The 19,775-nt window shown below is 40.2% G+C and overlaps 1 protein-coding gene across 14 annotated transcripts in view; it reads right to left on the bottom strand.

Moving 5' to 3' along the window:
- LOC147029824 (N-myc-interactor-like) overlaps positions 1 to 19,775 on the bottom strand; it is a 61,348-nt gene that overhangs the window by 3,674 nt on the left and 37,899 nt on the right. For 7 of the 14 annotated variants that reach the window (XM_085873189.1, XM_085873191.1, XM_085873182.1 and 4 more), the window contains 5 exons: positions 17,458 to 17,629; positions 15,877 to 15,983; positions 15,555 to 15,741; positions 13,928 to 14,034; positions 53 to 3,421 (listed from right to left, as the gene is read on the bottom strand). In XM_085873189.1, coding sequence (XP_085729315.1) covers positions 3,212 to 3,421; positions 13,928 to 14,034; positions 15,555 to 15,741; positions 15,877 to 15,983; positions 17,458 to 17,629 — 783 coding nt within the window. In that variant the 3' untranslated portion in view covers positions 53 to 3,211. Of the gene's footprint in view, positions 1 to 52; positions 3,422 to 13,927; positions 14,035 to 15,554; positions 15,742 to 15,876; positions 15,984 to 17,457; positions 17,630 to 19,775 lie in introns of those variants that run through there. The other 7 variants (XR_015056100.1, XR_015056101.1, XR_015056104.1 and 4 more) reach the window with 6 other exon arrangements.

Raw genomic sequence — 19,775 nt, 5'->3', positions numbered from 1 at the left:
CCCATGCACAAAACAACACATTAAGAGAAAAGGTAAGAGCAAGTCAAGCATCTCAAATATTAACATTTTATTGAACAAATCAATAAAGAATAGACTCCTTTTAAAGCAAATTGTCCTTTCAACGAATTTTGAGGAATCCAAAAGAAACCTCATTTTAAATGTAATAAACTGTACAAAATTGTCAAATAATCTTACAATAATCATAAACATAAAGCTATAGGGTGAATGAAACTATTGTGTTTGGTCTTTAACCACAGGAAGTGGACAAAAAAAAAATGGAAACACCAATGTATTGGGTGTTGGGCAACTACATGTCGTCAGTATGGCCTGTATGCACCGTGGCAAAGAGTCCACCAGCATCTGGAATTCTGCAGGAGGGATGCGAAACCATTGTTCCATGAGAATCAATCAACACACAACTGTTTGATGGAGGTGCAAAACGCTGTCTCAGGCATCATACCAGAATCTTAATATATAAAGAAGAAAGTTTGTTTGTGTGTTTGTTCATTTATGCATTCAGACCCTGCAGGAACCAATGCAACCAAACTTTGCATGGCCTCTTCCTTCCTCCAGAAGAAGGTCGAGGACTATGTTTGGATAGAAAATTTGACCCCATTTAAAACCAGATCATTGGCCCTCAGGACTCGGTCGGGTCTTGTGCTTATTCACTGCCTGCATTTTATTTTTTTTCCTGGAAGTGATTGAGTAATATGTATTGTGAAGATCATATCGGGTGATTTGTTGTCAACACCACAAGTCCAATTACTATAATGTTTACATGTGCATCTACTATTAAAAAGATTGCTTTACACAGGTATATTATAACACCTCCATGTCCAAGCCTCGAGCAAAGTATGTTGCTTTGCACACTGCCTCCATTTTCCCCGGGAGCGATTGAGTAATATGTATTGTGAAGATTGTATGTTGAGGTGATGTGTGTGTGAAAGCTAATAACGGAAACTGTGCTTCCCTTGGCACGTTTCTCAACTATCTTGGCCAATCAGGAACCATAAAACTGAGCAGTCATGCTTCTTCTCCTCTGTAATTTTCCACCCCAAGATCCAACGATTTCCTTACCTTTCACTCAAGTGACATCCCCTTTACCAAATCACATGGTGAGCTGGAACCATTGTGTTTTGATGATTACACCACAGCATTTTGAGTATTTTAACTAAAATTTCAAAAGCCATTAACGGAAACTGTTCATACCCTTGACAAATTGCTCCTCCAGGTTTATTGTAACACCAATGTTCAGGTCACGATTGAGTATTTTTCTTACACTCTGCCTGGGTTTCACCCGGGAGCGATCGAGTCATATGTTTTGTGAAGAATGGTGAGGTCATACGTTTGCAAGCTAATAATGAAAACTGTATTACCTTGGTAGATTTCTCAACTACCTCTAATCCTCCCTGTCTGGGTACGATCCATCTGTTGCTTTTTATTTTTTTGGAAGTCACCGCATCATGGATATTGGCATGGTAAGATGCCCACCAGAGCACTTCTGGTGCCTTCACTCATGCTAATAGTCTGTTGTGTTGAAATTACATCGGCTCAACTACTTGTGTTAATTACTCAATTTTTATTATATTTTGCATTCCCAGGTCATAAAAACGAACTTTACGTACAAGTGATCTGCCTATGGGCTACCAAGATATTTTAAATTCTGACAATCAAACTTTCAAGGGAATTCCCAAGGGAACATTTCTGTTAAGAAATATTTTAACCTATGCCACCAAAATCCTATGCATTTTATGCATTACCAAAATTTAACCTATGCATCATCAAACCTGTTAAATGCCACCAAAATAAATTTTAAAAAACAAAACCCTAATAGGCGGAAACAAATGAGATACAAAGAGAATGGCAGTCGACAAATCACTTGAGACTCAAGAACAGACGCAGACAGGGTTTGAGGATCAACGTGCAAGACAAATAGCCTCCAGGGCAGCATGTTGGGCACCCTGAGAAGGTAAAGCATTTTGATACAAGTCCAAATGCATTTTGCAACACACAATATTGATAATGCAAATAAAACCATAATGCCAACATTCCCCAATTTGTCATCCAGGAAATATTTCAATACATATTGCATTGAATTTCCCCAGGCAATGCCAAGTACTTCTGCTAATATCCCATAATTGATCGATTGGGTTCAGATATGGTGACTGAGAAGGCCATGACTTATGGATCATATCAGTGTCATGCTCAAACCATTGGGTGAAGTGCTCAAGGGTCAAACATGTGCTCAAGGGATGGGGGCATTGGGGTAGGTCTTCTCTTGCAGCCATAATTATAGGCAACCAGGTGTACGTACAATTTTTATATGTGACCCTAAGAATGCTGGGATGTTATTTGCTTAACACATGGACCATACCTGTGTGGAAGCCTTGTCGTCCCTCATTTACCCAGGCGTTTCTATCATTTTTGTCCACAACCTGTACATATTCACAAAAAAAAATTCATTTAAGATTTCTGCAACACTTCATTGCAGACTAGTTTAGTGGCTGTCATGACATCAGAACTTGTATGAAGTCGGTCAATGCCACCTGTTTGCTAATAAGAAGTTTAACACAATAAATTGTATTCACAATAAACCAACACCAACACCAACTCTAACCACAATCCCTCCCATACAGCACAGGCTATTTAAAATGTATAACGAGGATGGTCTAAAATAAATCATCAATTGTCTGAAAAGGTTGCATAGCTGTTTCAGAGAGTTAAAGTAAATAGACAAACTGAATGATTTTTTAATCTTGACAGTTATAGAATATACAAAAAGAGACAGGACAGGATGTCAAACCATCAAGCTAATCCAGAAAGACATTCGTAAATAAGGCACAGAAAACATGGAACCCAAAGAAAAGTTTAAGAATTTAGACCAGTATCCTTGGTTAAATTATTCAGTTTCTTTCATGTTTTTTGACAGTCACAGACAAAGAAAGAATGGGGGCCGATCAGACTGGGGTGACAGTGGGTAAGGAAAGTGAGGGAGGAAGCAACCTTGATGGTTGTTATAAGGGTGAGTTTGACCCACCAGTTGTTGGGAATGGGAGAAGTGGGGAAACCGAATGAGTGGCTGAACCCTGTCCTAGTAATGATGCAACTAGTCAGGCAATCCACTTGTGAATGAACACCCAATAATGACTGTTCTTAAGTGAACAGCACAAGTTAAAGCAGAAGTACATACACAGAGAGGTCTTTACTGAGCTTAGGAATTCCCCATTCCTGAGCTGGGGAATTCACCAAAGCGCACCAACACACGTTTCTTCTTTGGTGCATACACAATGTTCTGCACCTCTCCACCACCATTGCTCTCCTTCTGGAAGAATATCTCCAGGCGGTCCTGCAAGTCTTCTGGAGCAATCACCTCAGCTATGTCTTTCAATAGCACAGTACGCTGGCTCATAGCTGAGTAGGTCTGCCAAGCACACAAACGAGAGCAAAATACATATAACACAAGAATACACACAAGGAAATTATACGCAGGTGGAGGCCATTCAGCTCATCAAGCCTGCACCATGCTGCACCACATCAACACCACACCAAAAAAAGAAAAATGCCTTTTTTGTTTCGTTTTTTCTTTCCAGGGGAGGTGGCATGGGCGAAGACTGTTCTTGGGTTAAAAAACAAAACAAAAAAAAAGAACCACACACACCAACCACACAACACCACACACAGATGCACACAATCACCCATCAATGCTCAAGCTACTTAAAAGTCCTGCCAACATCCCGACAACCCTCTGTCTCCAATACTTCTAGGTACCTATCTAATTCCAATTTAAACTTATCCACTGTTTCTGCTATCACTACCATTCCAGGGAGACCATTCCATGCATTAACAACTCTCTGAGTGAAAGTCCCCTGCCTTACCACCATTTTAACTCTCCTCCTCTTTACTCTCAGGCTATGGCCCCTGGTTCTATCACTGTCTACTTTGCTGAATAATTCTTCTGCACTTATTTTATCTATACCTTTCATTATCTTAAACATCTCCATCATATCACCTCGTAATCACCTCCTTTCTAGTGAATAAAGCCTCATCTCCTTCAGCTGCTCACCATAGCTGACTCTAGCTAGGCCCGGAATCAATCTTGTAGCCCTGCACTGAATCCTCTCTTTGGCATCTATGTCCTTCCTAAGTTGTGGTGACTAAAACTGCACACAACATTCTTGATGTAACCCTCACTAAATTCCTATACAATGTTAACAACACCTCTTTTGGTTTACAATTGATCCCTCTGCGAATGCAACCTGAAATCCTGATTGCTTTACTGATAGCTGCCTGATTACTTCCTGTATGTATTATCACGCCCAGATCCTTTATCTGTGGAACACACTCCAAAATTACCCCTTGCATCATCTAATCTCTATTTTCATTATTCTTGGCCATCCCCAACACCTTACACTTGCTCAGGTTAAATTGCATCTGCCAATCTTTTGCCCAATTGATGAAAGTATCAATACTTTCCTGAATCTGATCATGACCCAGTGCTATTCACCTCACCTCCAAGGTTTGTGCCATCTTGGAAAGCCTACTCTTCACCCCACCATCCAAATTATTGATGTAAATAATGAATTATAATGGTCCTACATCACTGAGGTACCCTACCACTTGCATCCTCCCAGCAAGACATCCTCCCACTCACAGCCACTCCACAAGCCCTCACCTTGGCTAACAACCTCTGATGTGGTACCTCATCAAATGCCTTCTTAAAGTCTAGATCAGTGTTTCTCAACCGGGGTTCCCCGAAACCCTAGGGTTCCGCAAGAGGTCGCTAGGGGTTCCGCGAGAAACAGTAATAAATAGGCTAATGTATTTTTGAGTAGTTGTTGTTTGATTTAATATTCGTAATTTTACTATACACGTACGGCATATTGTTGGAAACTCCTTGGTTATTACAATAGAGTCTTCAACCTCTTATATTATTTACAATTATAACAACCATAGGGAATGTATTGAACGATGTCTATATGGCGCCAGTGTGAAACCGCCCTCACTGGTTAGTGGACGTCCTGTACGTGGCGGATTCGTGCATCATTGAGTGACTGACTCAAGTACGGGACGCATGCACGGTGTCCATCTATCTTCTCTGTGCTTCCTAGCGCGAAGTCTCTCTCTCTCAAGGTTAGTTCTTCTGTTTACCTTTATTGCTTCAGCTTTATTTGTTTAAGTTTTGTTTATCAAGTTACATGAGGTGTTTTTTTTTATTTAAAAAAGATTTTTTTTGTGTGTGTGAATTAAAACCTCGGTGTGAGGTCTCATAAACGAGCAGTATGTTTTTTTTTTTCATTGCCAATAAATTTGACAAAAAGGGGGTCATTTTTTCCTTAAACCAGGTATCCGAAAAAAATATATATTATATTTACCACGTGAACTATGATAAAATATAAAAGAGCAAGATATTAATAATGGTATATGTCATAATTTTTATGCAGGGGTTCCCTGAGACATGAAAACTATTTCAATGGTTCTACAAGGGTAAAAAGGTTGAGAAACGCTGGTCTAGATATACTATGTCCACTGCATTTCCCTCATCCACCCAATCAGACACTGCTTCATAGAACTCTAAAATATTTGCTAGACAGGAACTACCTTTGGTAAATCCATGCTGCCTACCTTTAATTAGTTTGTATTTATTTAAATAGTTCCTCATCTGGTCCCTAATTAATGTCTCCAACACCTTCCCCACAACTGAAATCAAACTAACAGGTCTATAGTTTCCCAATTCTTCTCTGGATCCTTTCTTAAATAATGGTGTTACATTTGATACTCTCCAATCATCCAGTACCTGCCTTGACTCCAGTGAGCTATTGAAAATATCCATTAACATCTCGCTTACCTGCTCAGCCACCTCCCTCAACACTCTCAGGTGCATATTATCTGGCCCCGGAGCTTTATCTACTCTTAGATTTCCAAATCTAAGATGCTATTCCAAACCGGTGCTATTCCTCAATGGGCCCAGACTGGTGCTAACCTGTTCTTTGCTCCTGAGAAACTTAAAGAATGCCTTGCTGTTGCGCTTAATATTCTTAGCCATGTCCTTCTCATTCTCTGTTTTGGATTGCCGAGTTATTTTCTTGACTTGCCTCCATTTACTCTGATAGTGATACAGAGTGATGATAAAAGTCTGCTCCCTCTAAAAAATTTCACGTTTTGTTGCCTTATAGCATAGAATTAAATTGCATTAAATCAGACTTTTTACACATCATAACCCACAACTTCCAAGTGAAAAACAAATTCTACAAATTCTCAGAAAATCAATTTAAAATACAAAACAAGAAAAAGAGCAATCAGAGATTGCAGACCCTCGCCAGGACTTATTTTGTGTGGCGTTTGTGTACTGGTGTGTTACGTAATGAATAAGAGACATGATTAGAACTGCCTCTTTATAAATGCTGGCAGTGATTGGTTCAGCCATTTCAGCGAAGATGATTTTTGAAGGTTTATTTAAAAAAAATATAAAAAACGATATCGCTTCCGAATCACGCGACCGACGACGTCATCATATTTTTTTTTTGTGGACCATTAAATCCAGAGATGACCCTCAAAAATGTTCATACTGATCGGATGTAACGTTCTACATATGCAATTTTTACATCATAACGAAGGCACCTATGACATCATTAAAAAAAAAATCACCCATTTCCTACGAGTACATGCCATGTGCCAAGTTTCAATTTTTTCCTTGGTGTGGTTTCAGAGATACTGAGGTCAAAAGTTTTTCTGTTTTCCAACATGGCTGCCACACAACATGACCTATAACGTCATAATTATCATTAAAACATTCTACATGAGGAGTCTCACCAACGGTGAAAATTTCGTCTCAATCCGACAAGCGGTTACAGACAAAACACAAAAGTTCTGGGTGGACAAACAAACAAACTAACAAAGGACCCAAATGCAATACCCTCTCCTTCAGCGAGGGTAACTAGAATATTTTCGTTGGTTAAGTGTCCACCCCACTGAGTTAATACTTGGTGGAAGCACCTTTGACAGTAATTACAGCTGTGAGTCTGTTGGGATAGGTCTCCACCAACTTTACATACCTTGATTGGGCAACATTTGCCCATTCTTCTGCACAAAACTGTTCAAGTTCAGTCAAGTTGCGTGGGGAGCGTTAACTTGGTGTGCGATTTTCAAGGTGATCGGTTTTAGCTGAGCAAATTTACAATTGCTGTCATAAAGGGGGGAGAGGGGCAGTTCTCCAACCAGGATATTCTGGTTTTGTATTTTTAATTAGTTTTCTGCAATTTGTAGAATTTGTTTATCACTTGAAAGTTGTGGGCTACAATGTGTAAATAAAGGTGGAAAAAGTCTGATTTAATGCAATTTAATTCCAGACTCTAAGGAAACAAAATGTGAAAATCTTGAAAGGGGTGTAGACTTTCTATAGGGACTGTAAATCCACCTGCAGTAATTATTTTTATACCTAAAATATATTTTAAAATGCCTTCTGCTTCTTCTTAATAGCATTCCTTATCTCACTGCTCAACCACCCTGGCCTCTTTCTGCTTCTAGTTTTACACCTCATTGGAATGTACTTGTCTTCACTCTACACATTTTCTCCTTGAAGGTTTACCATTTCTCTAATGCTGATTGTCCTATTGTTAGCTTCTCCAAATCTACATCACTCAACTCTCTCCTCATACCCTCAAGGTTTGCCTTCCTGTAATTAAACAGCCTTATTTTACAATCCTGAACTCTAACTCTTAACAGAATCCTTGCAAACGTTATGATCACTTGATCCAAAATGCTCCCCAACCTCCACCTCCTCAACTATATTGGGATCGTTACTTAAAAGGAGGTCAAACACTGCACTCCCTCTCATGGGCTTATCCACAAACTGGGTTAAAAAGCAATCCTGAACTCGATTACAGAAATCCTCATCTGCTCTCCCCGTTCCTGGACCCAATCTATCCCTGGCAAGTTAAAATCCCCCATAATCAAGAGAATCAACATCTCCCACAATGAAGAGTCTGTTGACCTATCACTTCGCCATTGCAGACAGATCAGTGGTCTTTGTCTTTGCCCACCTCCATTCTGGTCTCACAGCTTCTACTCTTTCGTGCTTTGTCACCCCCAGGTTTCTGCAGGGCTCACACGGTCCATCAACCCCCTTCTGGTGAAACTACCGAAATCCTGGATCACTGCTCACCTCCATTCTGGTCTCACAGCTTCTACTCTTTCGTGCTTTGTCACCCCCAGGTTTCTGCAGGGCTCACACGGTCCATCAACCCCCTTCTGGTGAAACTACCGAAATCCTGGATCACTGCTCACCTTCACCAATTTGTCCACCCCCCCCCCCGCCCACACCTGTGGCATAAATTTCCACATCCTCTTCAATCTCATTCCTCCTTCCAGGTCTTCAAGGCATCTGTTCACAATCTCAGATAGTCCCCAATCTGAAACCACGATCTTTTCTACTCTCATTAACCCCACCCAAATAACTCTTACTTCCAATTTTCCAGTTTTTCCTCCTTGGAATTTTCTTCTGCATCCATTTTGTCCACCCTCTGCATGAGGGTTTTGCGTCCTGTTTTTGTCGGTTACGTACTTATCAGTTCACTGTATTAGATGTTCCACGAGCCCAGACTATGAATGAATAAATGAATGAATAAATAAATAAATGCATTGTTATATGTGCAGGAATTTGTCTTTCCACCCCACATGTGCATGTCTTAAACTGCTTTGCCTCAAGACCTTTTTCATGTTGTATCTCTTCGTAATCTTTTATGTTCTTTAAAATATGCCGACGGGACATAGACATTAGTTCAAGCAGGAAAAGCTGACCCACACCCTTCAGTTTTGCCGGCACCATCTGGATGATGGGTCCGGAAAGATTGTCCACCCAGAAACTCAGCCCTGAATTAATGGCAGCCTCGTGGAGAGGGGCTCGTGGCATTATCAATGTGGATGGGGGCAGAGGCTAGCAGGCGGTGCAAACCACGAGAAAGACAGGCCTCACAATTACTGGAACCACCCTACCCCCCCCCCAAACCCCGCGATGAGGTAAAGGGCCAGCTCACCACAGTCATGATCACACCATGGGGAAGATACAAATACCTGTGTTCCCCAATGTGATTAAATACAAGCGGTGATGAATATTGCGACTGAAGTGACATTGATCTTGATTGTCCATGCAACACTTTCAAAGTGGTCAACAATATCCTGAGGTTTGAAAAATCATTCCCCAAACACATACAAGTAAGACAGTTCTTGATGCATCGTCACACGCACATGATCACATTGAATCCTGAGAATTTCCCGATTGCACAGAACCAGGTTAAGTTCCGCAGATATGTTGTGGGACGGACTGGCATCGCTTCATATCTAAATCAGCTGAATGTGATCACAGATTTTCCAACTCCAACCAACATCACAGATATTGTCAGTACATCAGAACCACATGGACTGCTCAACAAAGAATCAGTCTTTAAATGGACTGCTGACCACAAAAAAAAGCATTCAACTGCTTTAAAAATACTCTCGTGTCACCACCAATCAGAACCCATTTTGATCCAAAGTTACCCTCCATACTTCAAACGTACATATCACGGCTATGGTTTTGCTTTGTTGCAATGACATGGTGATTGTTATAGACTGATCCAGTGTGGATCACATCACCTTTTGGACATGAAATACAGGTCAGATGCCACGATTTAACTGGAAGCATTGGCCATGGCTTCGGCCACGTCAAAGTAGAATCAGAACCTCACGGGACTTTTGTCATTTGACCTCATTGTGGACCATAGACTCTGGTGCCCATCCTCAAATCGTACATGTTGGATGCCATTCAGAACCCTCACCTGCAGTGTATTGTAGAAAAACGAATACAGAACAACTTCACCACCACCTGGCGGAGAATTGGGGAACACGCTTCTGGACGCACTTTGCTGTCATCTGTTGGATGAACCATAACCAAAGTATCTACAAGCTGAAACTGCCTTTTTCATTCATCACATCATGGCCACTGCTACGCAACAAATCGACGATGGTCTGTCAGGGACCATTTTCAGGATCGCATCCTTGAGAAGCGATGGGACATTGCTTGGAACGACATCACCCATCATCAGTTTTTGTGGAAAACTGTCACTGACGGTTTCCCCTCCAAAAAAGGAATTCTACAGTATTCACAATGATCTATCAGTGGATGACAGTCTCGTTCTTTGCAGAACCGCATTGTTGGGCCTGTCACAGCCCATTGAGATGTACTCAATTGTTTGTAAGCTTCACACCAACGAATCAAACGGACGAAGACACGGTCCCGTCAGTTTGTGTACTGACTGAATAAATAACATCGTCAACATCATCAGTTTTTGTGCCAACGATGCCAGGAGAAGCAGAATTCGCAGCAATGGCAACCTTTGATTAAGGATCCATCATCAATTGGTATTTGAGGATGCCTCTGCCGATTTATTCTCACACACTGGCCTTGATTACCTTGTGTACATTAGTTGCTTGTCTGGCTGGCCTTGTGCACACCTGTTTGACACACGTATCACAACAAGATTGCTAATTTCTTCATAGACTTCAGTGTTCCTGAGAGATTGCACACTGAGGGTGGTCCACAATTTGTGTCACAGGGATTTAGCAAATTTATTGGCCAAGATCAAACGGACATACAAAAGCGGGCGTAAAAGCCATAAAACCATCAATTGTCAAGACGACCAAAAATGGTAATATCAACGATGAGTTCTGTCTCGGACTGCTGGAGTGGAGTAACACTACACGTGTTGGTGGCCGTTCACCCACCCAGATTGTATTTGGTAAATCCACAAATACTGCTGCAACCGGTCATTGACGTGTATTTGCACCAGAGTTGCAGTCAGCAGCAGACAAGGCAAAACAGAAATCATCATCAATCTGTTAGCAGACTAAGCAGCATTATGATAAACATGCTACATTTGAAGCCTCTCACTATTGGTTCATAAATCATTGTGAATGAAAAATAAAAAATAAAAATAAAAAATTACCCCCGTGTGGGGGGTGATGGTCATCTCTATGATACCACAAGTTCTCAATGTTCAGTTCAGGTAACCACGAAACAGTCCAAACTAACCGTTTGGATTGAAATAGTACACAGAGATACACTAGGATAATACTACTAATGACATAATTAATAAATATGTATTGTTCATTTAGTACCCCGATTAACACATCAGAATCACCAGTAAGTGCAATACGTGGTTTTCCGGTCCGTCCACTCTCTGGGGGACATTTCACTTCCGGTTGTAGAAAAAAAAAACGAAAAAATAGGCTTAGCTCTCGGAGACTTTGATAATCCTGTAGATTATTCTTCACTCATTATAATGCAACTTTCAGAATGAAAATTGGTCAAGTATTTATTGAGATATTGAAGTTTGAAAAATCATTAGAGCGAGCAAATTCATTAATTATTAATTCCACAGAAGTTTCGTGACACTGCACAAAGTAACATGTCAGGTATGAAAAAACATTTTGTATGCCAGATTCATTAATTATTAATTCATTAATTATGGAATGTACTCATTGATATATTAAATCAGAAAGCCCGAAGCATGTAGCATAATTTATCACTATCCCCTCATCCGGGATCCGTGGCCTCGCCCCACAGCCTGCAGCCCGATGTCCGCCGGTGATTATGTTAGATATCGGCACGATCGAGAGGAGCCCGCAAATCATCCCTGCTGATGCACTGAATTGATGCAATCATTCGGCCAGAATATTCGTTGTCAAGATGTTGCGTGATTAAATCACCAATACAGTCACTCGAATTTATACCGCTGACATACTTCTTAACAATCACCTTCGCCCCAGAAACCACAGTCAATCTGAACCATGCTGGCCACTGCTCAGACGCCATGACCGGACTACTGTGCAGTTCGACTGCGCAGTTTGGTTAAAGGGGACTCGGCATTTTGGCGCGCGCACGAAATTATATTTTGAAAATAAATGCAGACGTTTACATTTCGGGTTTTGAAACTTTTGCACCTTCGGCGGAAAATGTATAAATATAAAAGGCTAAAAATGTGTTTTATAGCAAACGAAGTGAGCTTAATACTTAATGTGTGGACTTGAGAGAATAGGAAATAACAACAACAACAACAACAACAACACAATAGCCCTGGCTATTTTGAATCCGTGTCGTTAGCTACGACTTTTTGCTTCCGGTTGTTGTTAAACGCTGTGCGGTGTATAAACACGATTGGATTTTATTTCTATCTTGTGAATATTACTTAACGCGTGCACATGAGAGAATAGGAAACAACAAAAACAACACAATACCTTGGCAATTGTGAATCCGTGTCGTTGGCTATGACCATTTTGCTTCCGTTTTTTGTTTTGTTGCTGGGTTTTTTTTTTGTTTCTGGTTTTTTTCATGGGGAATGATGCATGCCGGGAGATCATGACCGGAAGTGTTTATTTATTTATTCAATTATTTTTTTCCCAAAGTTAATTTTATACTTCCGAAGGTGATTTTTTCATGACAGGAAGTGTTTATTTTGTATTTAACATTACCGGGAGTGATTTTGAAACTCTTTTCCGGAACTTTTAATTTCTTTTATTCTTGACTAGAAGTGATAGTTTATTTATTTATTTATTCAATTATTTGTCTCCCAAAGTTAATTTTAATAAAGATATCTCCCGCATCATCAAAAAATATTTTTTATCGTGATTTACATTATTGTTCGCTGATCCCGAATCCAGGCCGAAGTAACCGGAAATTGCGTCAAAATCATCAGCTGTGCGGCGTTACATGTACCACGGTATAGTTGGCAAGTATACAGTTGTGAACAAGTTTTATGTAAAGTCAGAAGCGAATGTAAGAAGAATTCTACGTTCGCTTCTAGGCTTTGCCTATTCCATATTATTGATATTTCATTTGTCCTTCCTTCCTTCTTTGCGAATCGCATCGGCATTTTTGGCCATCTTCCAGATCACGTGACGATCAAACGGGAAGGAAATTCAAAAATCTGTCCAGTTAGATACAAGATAATATTTTTTGCTATCATAATCAATAAACAGTTGCCGAATATCTTGAAGAATGGCAGACTAGATAGGTTTTGAAAATGGCGATTTTTATAACTTACGTGACCACGTCCCTGACCTTGAACCTGGACAAAAGTTATATCGTTGTGCAACACTCATCGACCTCTACCCACATACTAAGTTCCATCAAGATCGGTAAGAAAAATTGACGGACGTACGGACATTTGGTCCGGCTTTATAAGGTCATCTCTACCTAAAAATCCCATCAATAGGAAATGTGATTATATTGGGAAAGTCGTAGATAAGGGTCATACCAGGCACGTTTACCGAATCAAAACTGCTTCTGGTCAAGTTATGTGGAGAAACCAACATTTCCTACGCATGCATTACCCTCCCACTGATGTGAAACGAGAAAAGGGTCCAACTTCCAATGTAAATGAAGATGTCACTACCACCAAGATGAAGTAGGAGCTCAAGAAAAATGCCATGTGGAACTGAGTACAAACCAACCTATCATGATAATTACATGCTACTCTGTTGTAATAGATCAAGATATTCGTCTTTTTCTTCTTCTCCTTTCCCTACTTCCGCATATACGGCACTGTGCAAATTGAAATAAATTATCCTCGATTTATGCATGGCTCACCATGATTTGCAAACATAACACTTTGCAGCTATTGTGGGCAACGAAAGAAAATAAAGTTCTTCCTTCCTCCCCTGCTCCAGCCCCCACCGCACCACCCACCCCAACCCAACCCCCCATAGGAACAGCACCTTCAAGTTGAATAAAACAAATAAAAGTTTTAAAGAGGGGGGGAGAAGAAGAAGTGTAGGTGTACACAGGCGCATGCGAGCGTAATGAATAAACGGGAGATTTTAGGCACAGCTGCTATTTTGGATGAGACGCAATTGGTATCCAGTTTATATAAAAAAAACAGAAAATAATGCATACGTTTAGGTTCTTCAGGTTTCCATGCAGCAAGGGAGACACCTTCACTTTAACATTGTCTTTTCTTGAATTGATGGCGTGTACTCGCTGACAAATCAATTTTTCAGCCACTGTGAAACAAGAAATACAAATAATGGCATTAGTTCAAATGCAGACGCTCAGTTCTCCAGCTAAAATTACAAAGATAGTTGCCTTGTACATGAAGCTGAAAGCAAAACAATGAATAGAAAGGCAGCACATACATGAGCCTTTTAAGAGTTGGTCAAAATAACCACAACTATGTGTAATGTGTGTGTGCATGTGTGTAATCAATAATTTGCCAACTGTAATAGTCTCAGGAATACATCGTTAATTTTGAATCAGAAAGAGTCCACTTTATGCATTTGCATGCACTCACCTCAACTTTGTTCAAATAGTCATTACTAGAGGATATACCCATACAGGATGGCTTTGGTGATGGGATTTAATAGGACAGGAGGGCCCATCGAACAGCAGCAGTAACAACATTCCGTAACAGAAATGGCACTAAAAGCACTGCCCACAGAAATGAATGATGTCATCCAGCTTGGTGAAAGCTTTGAGAAAAGTCGACTTTCCACAGGACCGAGTTATACTATAATTTGAGAAGTGCCTTCTATGTACTCCTGAAAGTTGAAAACTGGTGATTATACTCAAGGTGTGCAGGTTTTATGCAGTTAAAAAAAATAATAATAATAATTGTCCTGGGTTCAGGGTGGTGGGGTAATTCTTGTGTGAGGGGTGGAGGGGTGGGGGGGGGAGACTAGACTGTCCATAATGATTCCTGGTGGGGGGGGGGGACTTACCCGTCCCCTCCCCCCCCCACAACCCCATATGAGAAGACGACGACTTGCAATTGCCACCTCGACATGTGCCATCGTGCAAATGGTTTAACCACTGAGTCCTGCCAGGAGAGGCTAGTGAGGGTGGGAAACGAGACATGACTTCGTGCAAGTGATTCAAATAGACTATATTTCGCTCGTGGAAGAAGCTTGCATTATGAGTCTTCTAGAAATCAAATGAGGTGAAAAGTATGTGCTGAGGAAAAGGCAGCAGAAACTCTTCAAAGGAGTGGTTGAGTGGCTCACATGGTGGATTGGCCCAAAAGAGCATTTAAAAGGGCAATGAACAGAAATCTTTTCAATCATTTTAGTCCAAAGGATATTGATCTTTTTAGTGATTTGTGGTTGCAAATATGCATTGTTGACCTATACAGTACACAGGACCAGATATCTCGTCTGATAGTTTTGCGTTGGCATCAACTCTGCAAAAAAATATCATGCCAGTTTCAGAATTACAATAAAATGACAACACCAAATTTCCCAAAGATCTTATATCAGACATCAGTAAAGCCAGGAATCATGTATTGTCAGTGAAGTCAATGAACATATCGTCAAGTTTGTGGACCCCGATAAACATGAAACCTCCCTGCCAGTTTACACAAATGACTTGAACAGTTGGTGTGGTAATATGGAAAACAAAAAGGGGTCAATACAACAACTAGACAAAGATTTTATACTTATTTTGTGCAGCATCCGACGGTAGCCTATACCACACACGGCATAGACTCATCAATGCATTTTTGTCCTCCTGCATCTCGATTCATTTTTACCTCCTTCATCTTTGAAAGTTAGGACAGCTGAACTCGTTTCAGGTGTGTATTCCACACCGATCACCTCCCCACCACCATTACTTGGTTTGCAAAAGCTCAGTTCCAGCTTGTCTTCCATTTGTTCTGGCGAAAAGCAGTTTGGGATGTCCCACACGAGGATCTTAGTCTTGCTTACCTCGGTATTTATCTGTAAAATAAAACAAAGTGAACAGAAATGCAGGGGTTTATCAACCAATTAAACCAAAGAGCAAAACAAACTTGCAAGTATATTGCTGACGTGAGAAATCTCAAAGTGAAAAGGATTTCTCATTATGCTTCTCACCTCAAAGTTTTGGACCAACTCCAGTGCAATGGGAAAAGCTTTAATCTCCATGGTATAGTTCTCAACACCAAAGAAATGAATTTTCCTTGCAATTACTTTTTGTGCCACTGGTGCGGAAGGGGGGTGGGGGGGGGGGTAAGGAGTGGGTCAGGGGAGGGGTGAAGACAAAAGGCAAAAAATAAATAAATAAGGTATTGCAGATATTCACAAATTAATGCAATATGCATCACCCCCTTCTCCCCCATCACCATCCAGTACAACACCAATAAATATCAAAAGGAACACTCCAAAATGATGGGTTTATCTGCTTTAACGTGAAGGCCCTTTATAAGTTTGTTTTTCATTGTCTCTCATACGATCTTTGATTACACCAAAATAACTGTAACTTTGACTCATTTGTCCAACAGTCCAATTTATGTGTTATTGTGCATGTTTAAGCCTTTTTAGTCTTGTTCCCCTTTCTTGCAAACACATCCTTTAAGTCCTGATTTCAAATGTGACCTTCGTACTGTTGATGGATGGACAACACCACCAGCGCCTTCTGCCAGTTCTGTTGTCAATTCAGTGCTCGTCTTCTTTCTATTCCATTAAGATATAATCTTAAAGTAGTGCTCATACTTGATGGATAACTTTTTGGGTCTTCCGGTCTGGGTTTGTCGATTACAGAAGTTTTTGCACTTGTTAATTGTGCTTCAGATACTACACACCTTCTAACTTGAATGATGTGAGCTATTCAACTCAATGTTTTTCCTTCTTTATGCAGAAATACAATTCTACGACAATCTTCTCCTGAGAGTTTAGCCATTTTGTATAAGCTGACAGTTATCCTGATAGATCTCCATTCTGCAGTAAGAAAACTGGGCTTTTAGCTTTATGGATGTGTAGAGAGGAACAACTGACAATGAGTGATCAATTCGATTTGATTAGTAAATGTGATAGATTAGCTACTACAACACTTTACATTGACTGCTCATGTTTCGTTTACTTTGAGTTGTTGTATCACAAGTTTTGGAAGATTCTTATCAATGCGAATTAAAGATTGCTAAATGACAAGCTTTTCGTTTTTTCTCACCCAAACTAAGCTGTATTAATACCAATCAACATTGTTACAATGGTAGAAAATATCAGTGGAGGCTTTGAGTAAATTATATATTGATGCTCATAGTCATAGCATCCATATATTGTAACTCCTGAATGTGTCTCAGACTTTTTGCACAGCAGTGTACATACATACATACTGCTGACACGATCACAATGTAAAACATATGACGAAATGTTTTACATTGTGATATTAATAGCATAATTGTTATTTCTATTTATGACCTTTTGTACTGTATTTCTAAATCTGAGAAAAAAAAGAAAAAATTAAATTCATCCAGAATGTCTTTCCTTTTCACCAGAAATTTGCATCGTGTGCGTACGAGTGCGAGATTATTAGCTCTTGAAAGATCCTTGAAAAATACACAAACAAAATGCATGGCAAAACACTTATCCTTATAAAATGTTTTCAACACCTCAAAAATTAAAATAATCATTACTCAAGTTATTTCCACTGAGTGGAAAATTAAAAAAAACCCTTACCTTTCTCATCCTCAAAGGTGATGAGGGCATCACCTGAACTCAGAGGGTATGTAACGGTGGTTGAAAAAGCAAAATTGGACTGAATTGCCAGGCTTTCTTCCACCGATGGCTCATTCAGCACATCAACAACTTCTGTGAACTCCAGCGGCTTTTCTGGCAAAGAGGAGGAAATCTGCAGGACAAAAAAATAAATACATTTTAAGAAAGAAGGAAGACATGGGAAACTGAAAGGCAAAAACTTATATAAACTGAAAGAAAAAAAAATGGCATCATTTTTCATGATACACCAGTCAATCAGCACATTTGGATACTTAAAACTGCAACTCCACATGGTATACAATAAAGAGAATAGAAAGTAGAAAATAGAAAAATGAACAACAAAATTACTGCAGAGTCTGAAAAAAAAAAAATTATTTTATTTTTCTATTGTAGCTCTTTATAGATAGAGCTTTGTCTCAATGATTATTCACATGAAGGAGACAACTGTATATAATCATAATCATCAGCGTCATCACCAATCTGGGTGATGGCAGTGTTGGATGTCCCTCTCGTCCTTGTTTCTTGTAACATGCAAGACTTTGTCCATCCCTGTGAGCCAAACCAACTAGATGTTGTCCATATACTCTCTTCTTTGTATTTCTGCAGATATCTTGCCTCAAACCTAATCAGTATTGCACAAATTCTAAATTCAAGCCCTCTCATCTCTTTAATAATCCAAATTTTTGCCTTTGTCATTTTTACAGAGACAAGTTGATGGTGCTTTGCTCTTTGTAGTAACTCTTCATTTGTCATTCTCTCTCCTTTGAGTTTTCTTCTATCACTACATGAATGCATAAATGAAGAAACATTGATCAAAGGGAAACATTTTACCTTTGTCATTCGCATCTCCATTGTTATCTACTTAGTGGCAGGCAAATGCCTCATATTAATGAGTGCAGTCTGTCATAACTGCTTCTTCTTCTTTAACAGTCACCATTATCCCACCTTTGTTGTGGGGTCGGCCAGGGGAAGCTTAGTCCAAGTCTTCACAAACTGGCTGGCCAGGCCTGACGTTTGACTTGTTAGGGCAGGAATTTGAAATTTGACCATGGGGCTGGTGATAACTCGTCTACTCTGCGCAAAGGACCCCATGGGATATTTAACATCCACCAACGAATCCTGACGGACAGAATTTCTGTTTAACGTCCATCCAAGGGATGACTGACTGACTGACTGACTGACTGCCACTCACACACTCACACACACACACACACACACACACACACACACACACACACACACACACACACACACACACACACACACACACACACACACACACACACACACACACACACACACACACACCACTCATCCTGCCTGTGAAACACCAGAATGACAGTTTATAGCTGGGTCAGGAATCAAACTCGGGCTAGACAGCTTATAAGCAAGTATACCTCGAGACAGCATACCTCTGCCCAGGTCGAAAAACCAGTACACATTTTCAACTGGTCTCTATTGGTTCTAATTGGTCTTTAACTGGTCTCTATTGGTTTCAACTGGTACCAGTTAAATTCAGTCAGAATTCCAATTTCCCAGTTGAAAAAACCAGTAGCTCATATTTGTACCAGTTAAAGTCTTACTGGTTCCAGTTGATACCAGTTGCAATGTACTGGTCCCAGTTGATACCAGTTGCAATGTACTGGTCTCCCAGTTGATACCAGTTACAATGTACTGGTCCCAGTTGATACCAGTTGCAATGTACTGGTCTCCCAGTTGATACCAGTTACAATGTACTGGTCCCAGTTGATACCAGTTAGTTAAATACATGTATTTCAACTGGTAATATATCACTCTATTCCAATTTCCATATTAAAACCAGTAAGAAACCAACTTGCTTTACTGGTACTAGTTGGCTACTGGTTTTCAACTGGTACCAGTTGACCAGTAAGCTACTGGTCTTTACTGGTTTTTTGACCTGGGTGGGCCATTCTGTCAGACCCTTTTGCCACAGCTACCCTTGTCTATATTCCTTCCCAACATTTTCTGTTGCTCATAGCTACATTTCCAAGTTACGATAATCTTGACACTTGCTGGATGAACCAACGTGACCAAGAGAAATCTTCGCATTTTGCAAGGTGCACAACAAGCGTTTCATCCTCAAGAGAGCCATAAAACACCATTTGGCTAGTATTAACGCTGCACTCTGCAACCTATCTACCTCTTCAAAGTCCTCATGGTTACACAGCTTAGATCCATCTCCAATGTCTGCTCTCATTCCATCCAGTCTCACCTCAGATGGCTTTACTGCAGACTCTGCTTGAATCAAGGCAGAAAGT

This window comes from Eptatretus burgeri, chromosome 3 (assembly GCF_056783735.1).
Source record: "Eptatretus burgeri isolate ZD-2024b chromosome 3, Ebu_testis_v1, whole genome shotgun sequence".
Classification (NCBI taxonomy): domain Eukaryota; kingdom Metazoa; phylum Chordata; class Myxini; order Myxiniformes; family Myxinidae; genus Eptatretus; species Eptatretus burgeri.
Note: the sequence above shows the minus strand (reverse complement) of the source record. Positions and strands in the feature narration are given on the sequence as shown.